Source organism: Myxocyprinus asiaticus, chromosome 2, assembly GCF_019703515.2.
Source record: "Myxocyprinus asiaticus isolate MX2 ecotype Aquarium Trade chromosome 2, UBuf_Myxa_2, whole genome shotgun sequence".
Taxonomy (NCBI): Eukaryota; Metazoa; Chordata; class Actinopteri; order Cypriniformes; family Catostomidae; genus Myxocyprinus; species Myxocyprinus asiaticus.
In genome coordinates, this window is record NC_059345.1 from 8,821,172 (window position 1) to 8,839,024 (window position 17,853).

Sequence of the window (17,853 nt, forward strand, 5' to 3'; positions counted from 1 at the left end):
GCAAATGAGAGGTGAACAAAACAGACATCCTTACCGTAAACCAACAGCTAAACCTAGTGTTCTAAAAGCAAATGCATCATGAAAGCATATTTTCTGAATCAAGCGAGTTGTTTTCATGTCAGCTTGCGTGTCTGGCTGGGGTCAAACCGGTGGTCTGCTGAATTCATAGTCCAACCCTCGACCTGGTGAGCTACCACGCAAGCTAATCGCACTGAAATAAGTGTGTAAATGTAGGTGGGTCTGTGATACAAGCGTTAAAATGTGTCGTTTTTCAAATGATGCGTTTGAGTGCTTCGATATCATAACATAGCAGTGTGTGAGTAATAGTGCAAAAAAATATGTGTTTATAAAGTCATATTCAGCCATTGTAGTCGTGATTTGTGTGAAAGTGAATAAAACGCACAGTTGTTCTAGCACCTTTAGTGTTCATTTCAACAGGAAACTGCTGCGAAACGTGGAACGCTGCACGTAAAAGTCCGTTTGCAAAAATGTAGTTATAGTAACGTTCACCCTGAGGGTGTTTTGTGTAGCTTCTAAATGGAAAAAGGAGCCCGTCCACCCACAATTCTCTATGATATTATGGTTTCTAGATATACACCGATCAGCCATAACATTAAAACCACCTGCCTAATATTGTGTAGGTCCCCCTCGTGCTGCCAAAACAGCGCCAACCTGCATCTCAGAATAGCATTCTGATTTTATATTCTTCTCACCACAATTGTACAGTGCGGTTATCTGAGTTACTGCAGACTTTATCAGTTCAAACCAGTCTGGCCATTCTCTGTTGACCTCTCTCATCAACAAGGCATTTCTGTCCCTCACTGGATGTTTTTGGTTTTTGGCACCATTCAGAGTAAATTCTAGAGACTGTTGTGTGTGAAAATCCCAGGAGATCAGCAGAAATACTCAAACTAGCCCATCTGGCACCAACAATCATGCCACGCACCAAATCATGGATATCATATTTTTTCGCCATTTTGATGGATGATGTGAACATTAACTGAAGCTCCTGACCCGTATCTGAATGATTTTATGCACTGCACTGCTGCCAGACGATTAGCTGATTAGATAATCGCATGGATGATTGTTGGTGCCAGATGGGCTGGTTTGAGTATTACTGCTGATCTCCTGGGATTTTCACACACAACAGTCTCTAGAATTTACTCTGAATGGAGCCAAAAACAAAAAACCATCCAGTGAGCGGCAGTTCTGTGGACGGAAACGCCTTGTTGATGAGAGAGGTCAACAGAGAATGGCCAGACTAGTTTGAACTGACAAAGTCTACGGTAACTCAGATAACCACTCTGTATAACTGTGTTGAGAAGAATATAATCTCAGAATGCTATTCTGAGATGCGGGTTGGCGCAGTTTTGGCGGCACGAGGGGGACCTACACAATATAAGGCAGGTGGTTTTAATGTTGTGGTTGATCGGTGTAGATTGTATAAGTATAACAATTTTAAAACACAACACTGGATGTTTAATATACCAACAAAAAGTACCATGGTATTACCTTTTTATTTTCAAGATTGTGCCATAGTAATACCATGGTGTTTCTGGACATGTACCATGCTAATTCCATGGTATTCTTTTAAGTACATTGGAGTATTGAGTAATACCATGGCTCGTGAATATGGCAACACTGGTTTTACCATCTGATGCAATCACTGTAGTACTGAATACAGGGTACCAAAAAAAAAAAAAAAAAAGGAGGACACTAACACTCAAGATCACAGATCATTGAGTGTGAACATTTCAAAATGGCAGTAACATGTAAAGTAAATGTATGACAAAGAAAAAAACATGACTAGCTTGTTTCCTCCAAAAACAGTGTGTTAGCAGTTTCGATCCCCCCGCTAACTAGGCCAACAGAGACTCAATAGTGTTACCCAATCATGTGCACGAGTTAGACAACAAAACAACAAAACTGCATATGTCTGCATTTTTTTGTTGGTTTTATATATATATATATATATATATATATATATATATATGAAAAGATTATATGTCAATACACTCTTGCTACAAAAATGAGACTGAATGCAGCTTTAAAGACCCAAAAAGGACAATTCTGTCATCATTAAATCACCCTTATGTCGTTCCAAATGTATGACCTTGTCTTTTTGGTGGAACACAAGAAGAGAAACTCTGAAGAATGTTGACACTGCTCTTTTAGCCATATAATGAATGTGAATGGTGAATGAGATTGTCAATCAGCCTAACATCTCATTTTGTGTTCAACAGAAGAAAACAAGGCATACAGGTTTGGAACAATAAATGTATGAGTAAATGATGAGAGAATTGTCATTTGTGGGTCAACTGTCCCTTTAAGAATTGTTCATTCTTTTGTACTCCCCAGAGAAATCTCAGTGACCTCTCTTTTGTCTTGAGGGTATGGTGAGGGGCATGCTCAATTGATCAGGCTTTTCCCTTGGGAACATGTAATGTTGGATACAAGTCATTTTTACAACAGGATCAGTTTCACTATAACGTAAATGTTCAATTCACAGCTTATCAATGCATCTGGCCCTGTACAGACACAAATTATTTAAGTGTCTCCAAGGCAAAATTGCTTAAAGGGATAGTCACCCTTATGCCATTCAAGATGTGCATGACTTTTTTTCTTCTGCAGAACACAAATGAAGATGTTTTTAGAAGAATATCTCAGCTCTGTATGTCCATACAATGCAAGTGAATGGTGACAAAAACTTTGAAGCTCCAATAAGCACATAGAGGCAGCATAAATGTAATCCATATGACCCCAGTGGTTTTGAGTGAGAACAGATCAACTCCTTTATCACTGTACATCTAACCCTTGCAGTCTCAAGGCATGATCATGATTTCAAACTCAATCATTGTGGCACAGAGTGCTAGATGGCACTATAGGAAGTCTAATCGAGCTTGAAATCATGATCTCCAACGAGACTGCTGATGTCAAGATTTATAGTATAAAAGGAGTTATATTTTGGTCTGTTCTCACCCCAAACCGATTGGATGCTTCAGAAGACATGGATTAAACCCCTGGAGTCTTATAGATTATTTTATGCTGCATTTATGTGCTTTTTAGAGCTTCAAAGTTTTGGTCACCATTCACTTGCATTGTATGGACATACAGAGCTGAAATATTCTTCTAAAAATCTTCATTTGTGTTCTGCAGAAGAAAGAAGATGTGAATTCACATATCTGGGATGGCATGAGGGTGAGTAAACGATGAGAGAATTTTCATTTTTGGGTGAACTATTCCTTTAATAGCCACACATAACAGTTATGAGATGAGCGGAGTAATCAAGGATATAACCAAATATTCATAATTGGGGGGAACCACATGTAAAAGCTCAAGAATCCCTTATTGAAAAACCCAGATTGATCGACATGTGAAATTAAACATAGAGGGCACAGGCAACAAGACCTGCATGAAATTAAATACCCTTTTCTATTAGAAACCCTAGAGCACTTGAGCAATAAAATGGCTCTGATTGCTGCACAAGTCTAACAGAAACTTTAAGAGGAAGAAGCCCAAAACCACAGGAAATCTACACTCTCTCCCAAACAAGATTTCACATGCTGGAAGAAAGAATCATAAAAGTCTAAAACATGGTGTGAATGATTCACAAGCTAAAACCTTGTTTACGTGAAGTGATTTTGTAAATATATACCTATTGAGTTTACACAGTTTAAACAGGACTGTTAAAAACATGTCAAAAATATGTCAAATACTGGGCAAGATGGATGTATTATGCACTCCCATTAATCCTTACACTGTTCTGTGAACAAAGTTAACAATGTATTGTGTAATCCCCCTAATTGTGCTTGGATTATGTTTTGTTTATGCTTAAAGATCATGAATGGAGGAGATATGATAAAATGAAAGACATAGAAGCTTAAAGGTTTTCATTGTTGCACCAGTGGAAAGATATCTGAATATGCTTCACATAAAAAATAAATAATATCTATAAACAATAAAATAAAAAATAAAGATAATATATATATATATATATATAAACAATAAAATAAAAAATAAAGATATTTATTTATTTATTTATTTATTTATTTATTGTTTGTTTGTTTCATCTGCACAGATTTCCAGTTTCTCTTTAAGAAAATGAATGGGGTCGTAAGGTCAGCTATCTGGAAAACTCCCCAAATCTTTCTGTATACCCTACAAGTCCAGGGTCTATAATAGGCCAACATTAAATCTCATCAATTGACTAATGTTTTGACTATTATGCATGTCTTCTGTGTTGATGTTAGTGATCTTTATTAGTCTAATTATTACAATAATCACTATTTCTTGTAGCCTACGGATTGATAAATCACATAACGCAAAACTATAGGCATATACAGAATAAGAAATAAAATAAAAACACACACGATTTTGTCGAAATCTGCCCCGTAAACAAACAGCCTCATTCCCAAATCACGGGCTCTTACCGGACAGCTCGTCGGGTTCTAAGCCGCTCTCGGTATCCAGACCGCAGATCACGAAATAATCCGCGAACCGGCAGGAGCTCGAGCTGAATCCGGTGCTCATTTTGAGACGGCTCCGCTTGTGCTCTTCTCTTCGCGGGTCTAGAGTGCATAGTACGAGCACTCTGGATCATTGTGCGCAGCCATTGCGGATGCGGATCAAGCCAGAAGCCCAGAGCGCCAAGAGTCGCATTGTGGGCCTCCGGTACAGCTGTTTTCGGCTGCCTCAGTCCTCAGCGCTGGCTCGTGCGCATGCGCAGTGCTCCACTAGGGATGACGTTATGCGCTTAACCCCTGAACGAGCACAATCAGCGCCTACATAGGATTAGATCTGCGGAGTGTTGGCTGGAATTGATAATCGGCTCTTTCGACAGCAATTAATGTCGACATCACAGTAGTCACATATTACAAAATCAACGAAGAATTTACTTTAAAGTTATTGCATTAGCCTAGCATTTGAACTAGTTCTCGTAACGAAATGTGGTAGAATGACAATCCTGTCCTCTTGTGTCGGATTAAGGAATGGCATGGGTACTGTATGTAGTCAAGTAGGTATAGCAGCAGAGAAATCTCCAAATGGGGGCGGGATCTCCTAAATAGGGCGTCACTTCCACTCACGGTTAAGGTTGGGGAAAAGGTTAGGGGCTCTCTATATCTTTAATGGTGATTTGGAGCTCACGCCCCTTTTTGGAGCAATGCATGCAGCTATACCCTTCTCTATGTATTGGCCAGAAAAAATATTTGGAGATGCATGCCATTGCATTGATAACAAACAAAAAATTCTAAAGCAAGTGTCATTTGTTTAAATAAAGATACTTACTAACAAGCACACTTTTCAAGCAAAAAATAAAAATAATTCACATATATATATATATATATATATATATATATATATATATATATATATATATATATATATATTAATGATAAAATAGGGATAGGCTATTGTTCAATTTAAAGACTAGGTCCAGGAAACAAACCTCAACAGTTATAAACCTCTTACATTTCCAGATAATCAACATTAGGCTCAGAATGAATCCTTCGCTCTGTTATGTGGCTAGAATGAAAATTATATCCTAAACATAACTTATTACAGTCTCATTATTTTCATATTGAAGACAGGGTGTTTGGACACTTTCTGGTTGTCAATGTTAGTGGAACATGCCCATAATTAATGTGATGTGAGTTTCATGTTAGGGAGGTTCCTTTTACTCCATCTAATATTCACGTAAAAAAAAACCTTGTCTAATTACGAAACCATTTCACTCGCTTCTGTTTAAAAAGTTTAATAATGTAAAGCTTTTTAAATGTAAATAATGAATATCCAATATGTATTTTAAATTATATATCATATCTTTATATTTGGCTGTTACAATAAAAACAGAGCAAACATATACAAACACAACTACGATTTAGTTGAAATTGAGCAAATTCAGAAGAGGCAAATGTTATACATGTATTTAATCATCCCATAATAAATATCTTAATATTATATGTGTCAAGAAGTTAGAAAGACACCGGTGAATAGCCTTCTTTTTTTTTCTTTTTTTTTTTTAAATACTGGACAAAACAAAACATTTTCAATTAAATGTTATGTAATACTGTGATCAGTAACCATAATTTATGGATAAAGACATCTCTGTAAAAATATGCCAGAGAAAAATCAGGTTAGAATTTAGGAAACTGCAATCAGGACAGACAGATTATCAATAAACAAACAATCATCATCATCATAACAAATACAGTTTGTTTGCAACCTGAAACTGTTGCAGGACTAACGCATAACTCAGTCACATCCGCTCTCTCAGTTCATGTTCTACTAAAGAGCTTTCTGAGGTACTTGGAACATTTAAAGATGACAAACTTAATGGCATGTATGAAAGAAAAAGACAGCAGATATTACAAGAGAACAAATCAAATGATCAATGAGCAATGGTAGGCTATCAGGTATAACAACAATCCCTTGTTGCACACATTTCAGTGCAAACAATGTTAATTTAACCTCATGCCCATCTTGTTAATTTCATTCCCAACTTAAAGCTGTATTGAACTTTGCGACCCATTTTGTAAGTGTTACAATGTCTCTCAGACCTGGTTTTCAGGTATTCAGAAACAAAAAAATAAATAAAATGATTTAAAATAAAATACAGCAAATTGTACCTTAGCTATCAGACAAAAGTAAAACAGAAATAACTTAAGACTTATTTGTGTTACTCAAAGGCAGTTTAAAGGAATAGTTCACCCAAAAATAAATTCTCTCATCATTTACTCACCCTCATGCCATCCCAGATGTGTATGCCTTTCTTTCTTCTGCAAAACAAAAACAAATAATAATAATGCAGATTAAATAAATCAAAGATTTTTAGAAGAATATTCCAGCTCTGTAGGTCCTCACAATGCAAGTAAATGGGTACCAAAATTTTGAAGGTGCAAAAAAGCACATGAAGGCAGCATAAAACTAATCCATAATACTCCAGTGGTTTAATCTATGTCTTCTGAAGTGCTATGATAGGTGTGGGTGAGAAACAAATCAATATTTAAGTCCTTTTTTGTTATAAATTCTCCTCCCTGCCCAGTAGGTGGCGACATGCACAAAGAATGCGAATCTCCAAAAACACATGAAGAAGAATGTGAAAGTAAAAGTGGAGAATAATAGTAAAAAAGGACTTATATATTGATCTTATTCTCACCCACACCTATCATATCGCCTCTGAAGACATGGATTAAACCACTGGAGTCTTTTGGATTACTTTTAGGCTGCCTTTATATGCTTTTGGAGGTTCAAAGTTTTGGTCACCATTCACTTGCATTGCGTGAACCAACAGAGCGGAGATATTCTAAAAAAAAAGAAATAAATCTTCATTTGTGTTCAGCAGAAAAAAAAGAAAGTCATACATATCTGGGATGTTATTAGGGCGAGTAAATGATGAGAGAATTTTCATTTCTGGGTGAACTGTCCCTTTAACTGCAGAGAGAAGTTTCCACACTTCATAAAGTTACACTAAGTTGCATTGGTTAAACAGAAATATTCCATTCAAAATCCTTTACAGTGGCATGGCTTGACTAGGTCTAGGTAACCGACTTTAACAGTTCTAAATCTCTTGCATTTCCAGATAACCAACCTAAGGCTCAGAATTAATACTTCCCTCTGTTTTGTGGTTTGAATGAAAATTATAACCTACGAACAGGCCAAACTACTATGGCCTTACATTATACTAAGAACTATTTCAAGAAGCTCAAAATCATTTGGCATTTTGACTATTTCAAAAAGTTGCATTCACATGTAAAGAGACTGTTTGTTTTAGGCCAAAAAGCCATCAACAAACAGGTGAAGTGTCTGAAATGTCAGACTGGGTGCTAATGGTTCAGTTGTATGACTGACATCAGTCTCTTAGTTGCAAACTTGACATTTATAATTACTAGTTAAGGCAGTACCAATCTAAACAAATTCAATCCACAGTTTTGATCTCTAATACTAATGTGGCATCGTCCAATTTTACGAATTGGTTAGGGTAAAATTTAGCTTAGCACTATCACCTACAGTCAGCAGCAGTAGACAGGGCACTGTTGGTAGATCACCAACACTGAGACCCCAACTGCAGTCTTAGCTGGCATTAGAATTAAGATTAGAATTAGAAAATAAACCGTCACATAAAGAAAAGCAGAAAATCAAGACTGTTATTAAAAAGCTAACCCCTGAATGGTTTCTGATGCATGTAATACCTCATTCTCAAACATGTTTGAATATTAAATTGGGTGTGAGACCAAAGAAAGTTTAATGGTACTTCTTATTTGATCTCAGCAACTGAGTAAAAATATGCTTTTTCCAGTGTATTGTACATATTACAGGACTCTTCCCCTAGAATCTTAAAAAGAACATTGCTGTTGTGTTTAGAAAAATATTAGGGAGTTTAAAACCTTTGAAGACACTGACATGGAAAATATTGCTTAACGCTAGAGGGTTAGTGATGGGAGACTTTTTATCCCTTGAAAGTAATGCAGAGAAAAATTTGTAAAGAGTCTAGGCCAGTCCATCACTGACAGACTGGTTGGCCATCACCTGTCACATGAAGAAATTAGGATTTGTGGTGCATGCATAAGAGTCGAAAAACAGAGAAGTTGGCCCTAGAGGTCAACCGGTGTATCATTCCTGAGCTGGAACAAGAAGGGCTGGTGAAGTCTAATCAAGCTTCTGCTGGAGTTTCTTCTGAAAGCAGACAGGCAGGATGGAGACAACAGCCAAAACACCCAACACGAGGAGAGAGTTCCAGGACACTGCCTCTCCAGCTGTGGTCAACTTATACAGCGTCGTCCCTGCGTTTATCGCCACAAAGGATGGAGGGGCTACTCCTACGAAAGAGAACAGAGAACAGTTACTAGATGTTTCTCTGGTTACACATCATTGGATACTCTTTAACTCACTCTAATACTTTAAAGGAATAGTTCACCCAAAAATGAAAACTCTCATCATTTACTCACCTTCATGCCATCCCAGATGTGTATGACTTTCTATCTTCTGCTGAACACAAAGATTTTTAGAAGAATTTCTTTGCTCTGCAGGTCCATACAAAGCAAAACAACAGGGTGCAAAACTTTGAAGCTCAAAAAAGCACATAAATGCAGCATAAAAGTAATCCAAAAGACTCCAGTGGTTAAATCCATATCTTCAGAAGTGATATGATAGGTGTGGGTGAGAAACAGATCAATATTTAAGTCCTTTTTTACTATAAATCTCCACTTTCCCTTTTTTTTTTCACTTCTTTGGTTTTTGGTGATTCACATTCATTGTGCATATCACCACCTACTGGGCAGGGAGGAGAATTTATAGCAAAAAAGTACTTAAATATCGATCTGTTTCTCACCCACATCTATCATATCACTTCAGAAGACTGAAGAATTTAACCACCGGAGTCGTATGGATTACTTTTATGCTGCCTTTATGTGCTTTTTGAGATTCAAAGTTTTGGACCCTGTTGACTTGCATTGTATGGACCTACAGAGCTGAAAATTCCTCTAAAAATCTTCATTTGTGTTCCACAGAAGAGAGAAAGTCACACACATCTGGGATTGCATGAGGGTGAGTAAATGATGAGAGTGGTGAACTATTCCTTTAAATTAAAAGAGTGTTTATTAAAAGATAAACACTCTTCAAAATGCAGACTTTCTCTGCTGGATAAATGGACCAAAATTACTCAGATTGCCTCAGCAAGCACCACTAATCATGGTTTTGTTAGGTTGTGAAGTAAACAACAAAAACAAACCCTTCAGTATGACCTTCACCGTCTTCAATAGTTAATATGTCAACACAGGAAAGAAAATGTTGATGTGGTTCACTGGTTAATCTTACCAAGAAAGGTGCCCAGGAAGAAGACACCAAGAGGCACATTAATGACCGGTGAGGTGATGTTGATGAACCAGTTTGGAAGGAACGGTGTTATTCTCAGGAAAATGATGTAATTAATGAGGTGGTCTCTGTGCTTGTCTACCTACAATGACAAAATAACAACATCACCAACAGTTCACCATTACGGCCATTTTTACATGAGCAACAAATACAAATAAAGCCTTGATCTGAAAGTTTTACCTGTTGTGACCATTTCTGCGCTCTCTCTGTGAGGTACTTGAAGACCATCGGTCTCCCGACTAAATAAGACAGCATATAGCAAAAAGACGCTCCAAGGCCCGAACACTGTAATTGATATAAATTAAAATGATTAAATAAACAACCTACTTGCATAAGAAAAATGTTAAGTGACTCTACAAACTAGAGGAAAACATTTCACGGTACTAAAGGTAGACCGATATATCAGTTTTACCGATTAATCTGTGACGATAGTTACTTTTCGGAAGTATCGGCTATTGGAAAAAAATATGTGCCGATAGTTGCCGATAGTTTTTTTTTAATATAATTATTATTGCTCCGTGTTCCTCTGTGGCCGGCGCTGGATGATTCTACAACTAGAACATCTTGGTTCTACAGTATAACAGCGCCTCTAGAGGTGAAATAAAACTATTACTGACAAGTCGTGGGGATTTGCTAAATTTAAATCTTTCATCATTGACCATATTTATTCATATTTTCATCCTCACCAATGCATATTTTGTTATTTTAGATAATTAAGTGTTCTAATTACTGCGAGGGAACACAAAGAAAAATCAGTGTCTGCGACTATTTATTTTGTGAATAATAATTAACCTTATTCCTCATTAAACCTTATATAATGAAATAAATATTTACAAAACCCTTCATCTGGTGAATATATAGGCTATAAAAAGCTCAATTTGGTAAATACTATATATAGACGGGGGTATACTTCATTTTTCCACGTTCCGGATCGGATCGCGCCCGGCCGACCGCGTTGCCTTTCCGAGTATACTTTTCTGACCATGAATGAATAGGAATGCATCCCGGTGTATTTCGTGCTTGTTTACAGTTAAAAGTCCTGCATTGTTCACCAAATGATTTTCCTTTTTCTGGTTAGTATTGAGATTATAGTTGCATAATAACCAAATTGTATCAAAAATTTTATTCGTTTTTGGACTCTAGTTACCTTTATGTCTGTGCAAGACAGTTATAGTACGGAAAGACTAAGATATATTTTTTAACATTCCATAAATCAGGGGGCCTGGGTAGCTCAGTGGCAAAAGACGCTAGTTCGCATCCCAGGGTGTGCTGAGTGACTCCAGCCAGGTCTCCTAAGCAACCAAATTGGCCCGGTTGCTAGGGAGGGTAGAGTCACATGGGGTAACCTCCTCGTGGTCGCTATAATGTGGTTCGTTCTCGGTGGGGCACATGGTGAGTTGCGCGTGGATGCCGCGGTGGATGGCGTGAAGCCTCCACACGCGCTATGTCTCCATGGCAATGCGCACAACAAGCCACGTGATAAGATGCACGGGTTGACGGTCTCAGACGCGGAGGCAGCTGGGATTCGTCCTCCACCACCCGGATTGAGGCGAATTACTACGCGACCACGAGGACTTAAAAGCGCATTGGGAATTGGGCATTCCAAATTGGGTGAAAAAGGGGACAAAAAAACAAGGGTGAAAAAAAAACATTCCATAAAACGATTTTAAAAGCCATCGGCCCTTTAATCAGTTCTCGGCCATTTCCACCACCTTAGTTATCGGTATTTGCAAAATCCACTATCGGTCAACCTCCACACAGAACCAGCCATGATGCTGGACTGCAGACAGATGAATTTTGAAATGAATTTGCATAAAATAAAAAAAAAGAACTTACCAGACAGACCAGGAAGAGAGCTAGAGGAAAAGGGTAGAGATATCCTGACAGTATACTGAGAAAAATGGAACCTGGGATGGCAAACGTCTGAAGGCTGGTAAGGCTAAGTTAAGGATTTAAGAACATACATAACATAAAGACAGAGCATTTATTGCAGTGTAAGCTACCATGCAAGATCAATGCATGTGGCTTAGGCCAAGTGTACACCTGGTGTTAGCATCTGTCCCGGGTGATTCGATCGCAAGGTGTCAAAAGAGATAAATTGCCTTAAATGTCAAGTTTATCGAAAATGTTTGGTGAAGTTTTGTGCGTGTACATTTTCTGATCGGACGCCTTCTTTTTAAAGCGTACAAAACCAGCAAAGTTCACAACACTTGTTTTAGCACTATGAATGATTGACAGAGCAGTAGGCGGTCCTTCACTGTTCACATATCAGGACACATTAGCATTTAAAGTAGCTTGTTTAGAACATTCAACACACTTCTCTGCCCTCCCCCTCCACCACCAGACACATCACTGACAGCAGATGTCTTCGCCACATTTTTTACTAGTAAGGTTACAACCATCAGCAATACATTCTCAGCACCACATCCTGTCAAACACCTGTCTCATGTATGCAACTTTTCTGTTTCTATGTTCTCTCCTCTGACTGACATTGAGGTCTCTAAACTCCTCCTCTCCATCCACCCCACCACCTGTTCCCTTGACCCCATTCCTTCTCACCTTCTCCAGGCCATTTCTCTGTCCATCCTACCTGCACTCACACACATAATTAACACATCTCTACTTACAGGCACTTTTCCCAATACATTTAAGCAGGCTCGAGTAACCCCGCTGCTGAAGAAACCCGCACTTAATCCCATAAAAATAGAACACTACAGACCAGTCTCTCTCATACCATTCATGGCAAAAACACTTGAAAGAGCAGTTTTCAATCAAATCTCTGCCTATCTCTCACAGAACAATCTGCTGGATGACAATCAGTCAGGCTTCAAAAGTGGACACTCCACTGAGACTGCCCTGCTGTCTGTCACTGAGTCGCTGAGACAGGCGAAAGCTGAATCCAGATCATCTGTCCTGATTCTGCTGGACCTTTCTGCAGCCTTTGACACAGTCAACCATCAGATCTTTCTCTCCACCCTCTCCTCGCTGGGCATCACAGGAACTGTGATTGACTGGTTTAATTCCAATCTCTCAGGTAGGTCCTTCAAGGTAGCCTGGAGAGGTGAGGAATCCAAGCCACATCAGCTACTTACTGGGGTACCTCAGGGATCAGTGCTTGGGCCACTTCTATTCTCTATATACACAACATCACTGGGACCCATCATTCAGGCACATGGTTTCTCTTACCACTGCTACGCTGATGACACGCAACTCTACTTGTCTTTCCAGCCCAACAACACCACAGTGACTGCTCAAATTTCTGCCTGCCTGGCAGACATCTCGGCCTGGATGAAGGAGCACCACCTACAACTCAACCCAGCCAAGACTGAACACCTTGTCTTTCCAACAAACCCTGCTGTTGAACACATCATCACCGTGCAGCTGGGTGCAACTACAGTAACGCCTTCCAAATCAGTCAGAAATCTAGGGGTAACCATCGACAACAGACTAAATTTCACAGACCACATCTCAAAGACCTCAAGATCATGTAGATTTACACTCTACAATATCAGGAAGATAAGACCCTTCCTCTCTGAACATGCCACACAACTGCTTGTCCAGTCACCTGTCATAACTAGACTGGACTACTGTAACTCTCTCATTGCAGGCCTCCCTGCATGTGCAATTAGACCCCTGCAAATGATCCAGAATGCAGAAGCACATCTGGTCTTTAATGAACCAAAGAGAGCATGTTACACCACTCCTTGTCTCTCTCCACTGGCTGCCGGTTGATGCATGTATCAAATTCAAGGCTCTGATGCTGGCATACAAAACAGTCACTGGGTCTGCTCCAGCATACCTAAAATCACTTATGCAGAGCTACGCACCCACTAGAAGCCTGAGGTCGGCTATGGAACTTCGCCTTGTTGTGCCAACACAAAGAGGCACCAAAACACTTTCCCGGACTTTCAGCTTCATCATACCACGTTGGTGGAACGACCTTCCCAATTCCATCTGTGAAGCTGACTCACTCTCTGTCTTCAAAAAACGACTAAAAACACATCTTTTCCATAAGCACTTAACCAGTCATTAAAAAAAACAAAAAAAAACATTTCCTGTTGCACTTTATTCTGTTTTGAATACTATTATGATGCTAGTGAAACTTTGTTATACAGCACTTTTCATACCACTGTCTCCTTAAGATGATTCGCATATGGTTTCCTCTTTTGTAAGTTGCTTTGGATAAAAGCGTCTGCCAAATGAATAAATGTAAATGTAAATGTAGAAATGTGGTGTGGTCTAATGTGTTTCTGACTATGTATGAAACTGGTTTGATTATGTTATTAACAAGTGTAAATGAGCCCTAACAAACCACCTCCAAAGCATCTCCCTTGTACCAAATGTGTTATGTAAATGATATAGTAACAAACACACATAACGGTTTAATAAAGGCTTTCTTAAATTTTAGATTTAAGTCTGAGTGCCTTGGATATATCCTTCATTCATGAGATAGATTATCCCTTTTCCAAAGAGCACCAGCAGATATGGACTTTATACCTAATTAGCACTCGTTGCATTTTTGTTTCTATATATGACTCCAGGCACTGTTTCAGCTGGTAGGTTTTTAAACCAACCTATGGCTGCCAATAAGAAAATAGGTTTATATCAGGGTATTAAAATGCTAGCAACATTTGCATCCTGGTCTCACAGAATCACATTACTATTACTACATTTTTGCAAAATTATTTATTATTATACATGGCTCGTTGTACATACTCTGGAAGTTTTCTGGTGAAATGAACACTTGCTAAAGCAACACTGACTTTTAATCACTTTCACATAAATAACAAGTCTGTTTGGGAGAAAATGTAACCCTCTTTTAGCACCACAAAGTGGACATTTCACCTAATAACTGCCACAATACGTGTAACGAACCATGTCTCATAATTTTACAAAAATGTCATCACAGTCACGTTATTTTCATAAGATCTGGCTGATTATTGTAGAGAATTGCCAAAAAATTACATTATGGAAAAACTGGGCTCTTTCAGTTCCCAGAGTTCTGATAAACGAAAACATCGTTCGAGAAAAGATATCAGATCTAATATCTATTTCAGCATGTTATTTTGTCAATAACATTTGCAATCACACCCTGACTGCTGTGACCAGAAAAAAAAATTTATTCAGCAGTCATGCCACAAAGGATACAAGATATATGTAGCAAAGTACGCTAAAAGTACTTGTGTGTAATAAGTGTCCTTGTATTTGGACAGTACTGTGCCCAACGCCTTGGCATCGTCCATGTCTTTAGGAATTTTGATCTTTTCCCTTTCATCTCTGCAAGACATTAAGAGAAACATTAGATTATGACTTTGTCAAGTCACCATAAATACACTCTAACAGTCTAAATTTAGACTTACTCGCTCAGCTCTGGGAAATTTTTGAAAAGCAGATACATGACACAAGCAGAACAGGCAAAGATGGAGACGAGGATGAGGATTGACATGCGTGCTGATGCTCCTCCTGGTGACTGGGTCCCTTAGAGAAGGATTTAAAATAACACATTATGAATAACCTTGCACCCTTGTACCTATGATATCATCTGTGCAATGTATTGCATTCATTTGAATCACTTGTTCACAATCCTCGGGGAGATTCAGGCCCTGGAGAGATCTCCTATACAGTAAGCTTGAGTGCTTACAGAAGGACTTAAGACTGGATTTGCAATCATAAAGAATTTCACGTGGCATCATAACAGCCCTTTATCCGTTCGCCCAAAAATGTAAATTCTCTGATCATTTACTCACCCTTATGCCATCCCAGATGTGTATGACTTTCTTTCTTCTGCAGAACACAAATGAAGTTTCTTAGAAGAACATCTCAGCTTTGTAGGTCCTGTCAATGCAAGTGAATGGTGACCAAAACTTTGAAGCTCCAAAAAACACATAAAGGCAGCATAAAAGCAATCCATAAGACTCCAGTGGTTTAATCCTTGTCTTCTGAAGCGTTCCAATTAGTTTTGGGTGAGAATAGACCAAAATGTAACTTATTTTTCACTGTAAATCTTGCCATCAGCAGTCTCCTTGGCGATCATGATTTCAAGCTCAATTACACTTCCTTGTGCGTGACACATGCACAGAGCGCTAGATGGCGCTATAGGAAGTGTAATCGAGCTTGAAATCATGATCGCCAAGAAGACTGCTGATGTCAAGATTTATAGTGAAAAATGAGTTATATTTTGGTCTGTTCTCACCTTCAACTCACTGGATCGCTTCAGAAGACACGGATTAAACCACTGGAGTCTTATGGATTACTTTTATGCTGCCTTTATATGCTTTTTGGAGCTTCAAAGTTCTGGACCTCATTCACTTGCATTGCATGGACCAACAGAGCTGAAATATTCTTCAAAAAATCTTCATTTGTGTTCTGCAGAAGAAAGAAAGTCATACATATCCGGGACAGCATGAGGGTGAGTAAATGATGAGAGAATTTTCATTTCTGGGTGAAGTATTCCTGTATTTCTGGAAATTTTCAGAGGGAAAGAAGAAACTGTACACAATGAACTCTGGCTTTACATGAGCAATGTGAACACAAGGTAAACAGATATTACACAATCCTCCCTAAACTACAACATTCGCTGTTTTAATATATTATCTGACCATTAAGGTCCACTTGAAACGTGTCTGGTCTTATTTCCCTCCCGCACTTCAGAGGTCATTAATATCTGACACTGTGTCAAGCAACCCACTGAATAGTTAATCCTTTTAATTTAATAGTCGTCGTTTGTCAAGCTGTGGTCAAAATATTTTCTGATCCTGACCAACAAGACAAAAAGCGCGAGTTGTTTTGGATGTCTGTCTAATATTACAACTCCGAAAAATCGGGGAACGGTGATCGATTAATCAAATAATTGAGTTTGATCAGCCTAAGCATATGTGATCAGTACAGAACTGTGAATTACCTTTCGAGGGCCTCGGTTCTTCTACCAAAGGACTACTCTCAGTCTCACGGTTTCCTCTCTTCCTGGCCATGTCGATCTGTTAACACAAACAGAAAATAAACGAAGGGAGATCTCAGATGCTGATTAAGATCCTGTCGCAATGGACGTGGTTTTAGCCGGTGTTCCTCCGCCTCCCGTCAAAGACAGGATACCGGTGACCTGTGACTGTATTTTCTTCTCCTTCGGAGGTGTTCAGTACAGATGGCCATAACTGTTACTGCCATCTAGTGAAGACATAGAAACAAAGACATGATAGAAGGGATTGGCCTAAAATCATCCAGTCCTCTCCACTCACAAAAAAATGTACAAAAAAAGGACCATGGTACTACCATGTTTTTTGGCATGTACTATGCACTTATTTGAAGTGCCTTGGAGCACGACTACAGTACATGAATATGGCAATCATTCAGTACCATAGTGCATATCAATACTATGCCATGACTGTATCCATAAGGCACGCCACAATTATTTAAATTCCAGGAGCTGATAAAAATGCTCACTTGGAGTGCAGCTCAAACAAAAAAGGAGCAAAAAATGTTAACCCTTAAATGCATGGTTGTTTCGGCAAACATTATTACATTCCTCGGGTCTTTAATGACCCGACACGTATAGCCTATCTATCACAAATGGATCTACAAAAAGGCCAGATATAGTGTCAGATTTTCAAAACATTTTCAAGACAATTAGAAAACAATAGAATATGATATATTTTGATGTTTCATTTTTCATATATCAAAGAGATGATGCAACAAATAAAGAAAAGGATTCATTATTTCCACCCTGAAATTTCATGAGATGCAATTGGCTATCAAACACACATTGAGCTAACACATAACACATAAGCTACACATAAGCCACACATATGTATTTTCTCAGGCACTTTTTGAGTCTAAATAGACGCACAACTTACATTATTTCAGTAGTAATAGCTAATTCATACCGCTCATGTGTAAAGGCCCAGGTATACGTTCCGGATCGGATCGCGCCCGGACGACCGCGTTGCCTTTCTGAGTATACTTTTCTGACCGCGAACGAATAGGAAT

General features: G+C 38.6%; 2 protein-coding genes across 5 annotated transcripts in view; both read right to left on the bottom strand.

Moving 5' to 3' along the window:
• Positions 1-4,812, bottom strand: part of LOC127454617 (DENN domain-containing protein 5A-like) — a 67,697-nt gene extending 62,885 nt beyond the window's left edge. The window contains exon 1 of one of the 4 annotated variants that reach the window (XM_051721950.1): positions 4,431-4,804. In XM_051721950.1, the coding sequence (XP_051577910.1) occupies positions 4,431-4,530 (100 nt within the window). In that variant the 5' untranslated portion in view covers positions 4,531-4,804. Of the gene's footprint in view, positions 1-4,430 lie in introns of all 4 variants that reach the window. The other 3 variants (XM_051721959.1, XM_051721942.1, XM_051721968.1) reach the window with 3 other exon arrangements.
• A 924-nt stretch (positions 4,813-5,736) lies between these two features.
• LOC127454637 (transmembrane protein 41B) lies at positions 5,737-16,985 on the bottom strand. The gene is made up of 7 exons (XM_051721982.1): positions 16,772-16,985; positions 15,231-15,348; positions 15,019-15,147; positions 11,707-11,800; positions 10,051-10,155; positions 9,814-9,952; positions 5,737-8,816 (listed from the first exon to the last, which is right to left on the bottom strand). Exons 1-7 carry the CDS (start codon positions 16,839-16,841, stop codon positions 8,647-8,649), a joined length of 825 nt encoding a protein of 274 aa, XP_051577942.1. The 5' UTR covers positions 16,842-16,985; the 3' UTR covers positions 5,737-8,646.
• Between the last annotated feature and the right edge of the window lie 868 nt (positions 16,986-17,853).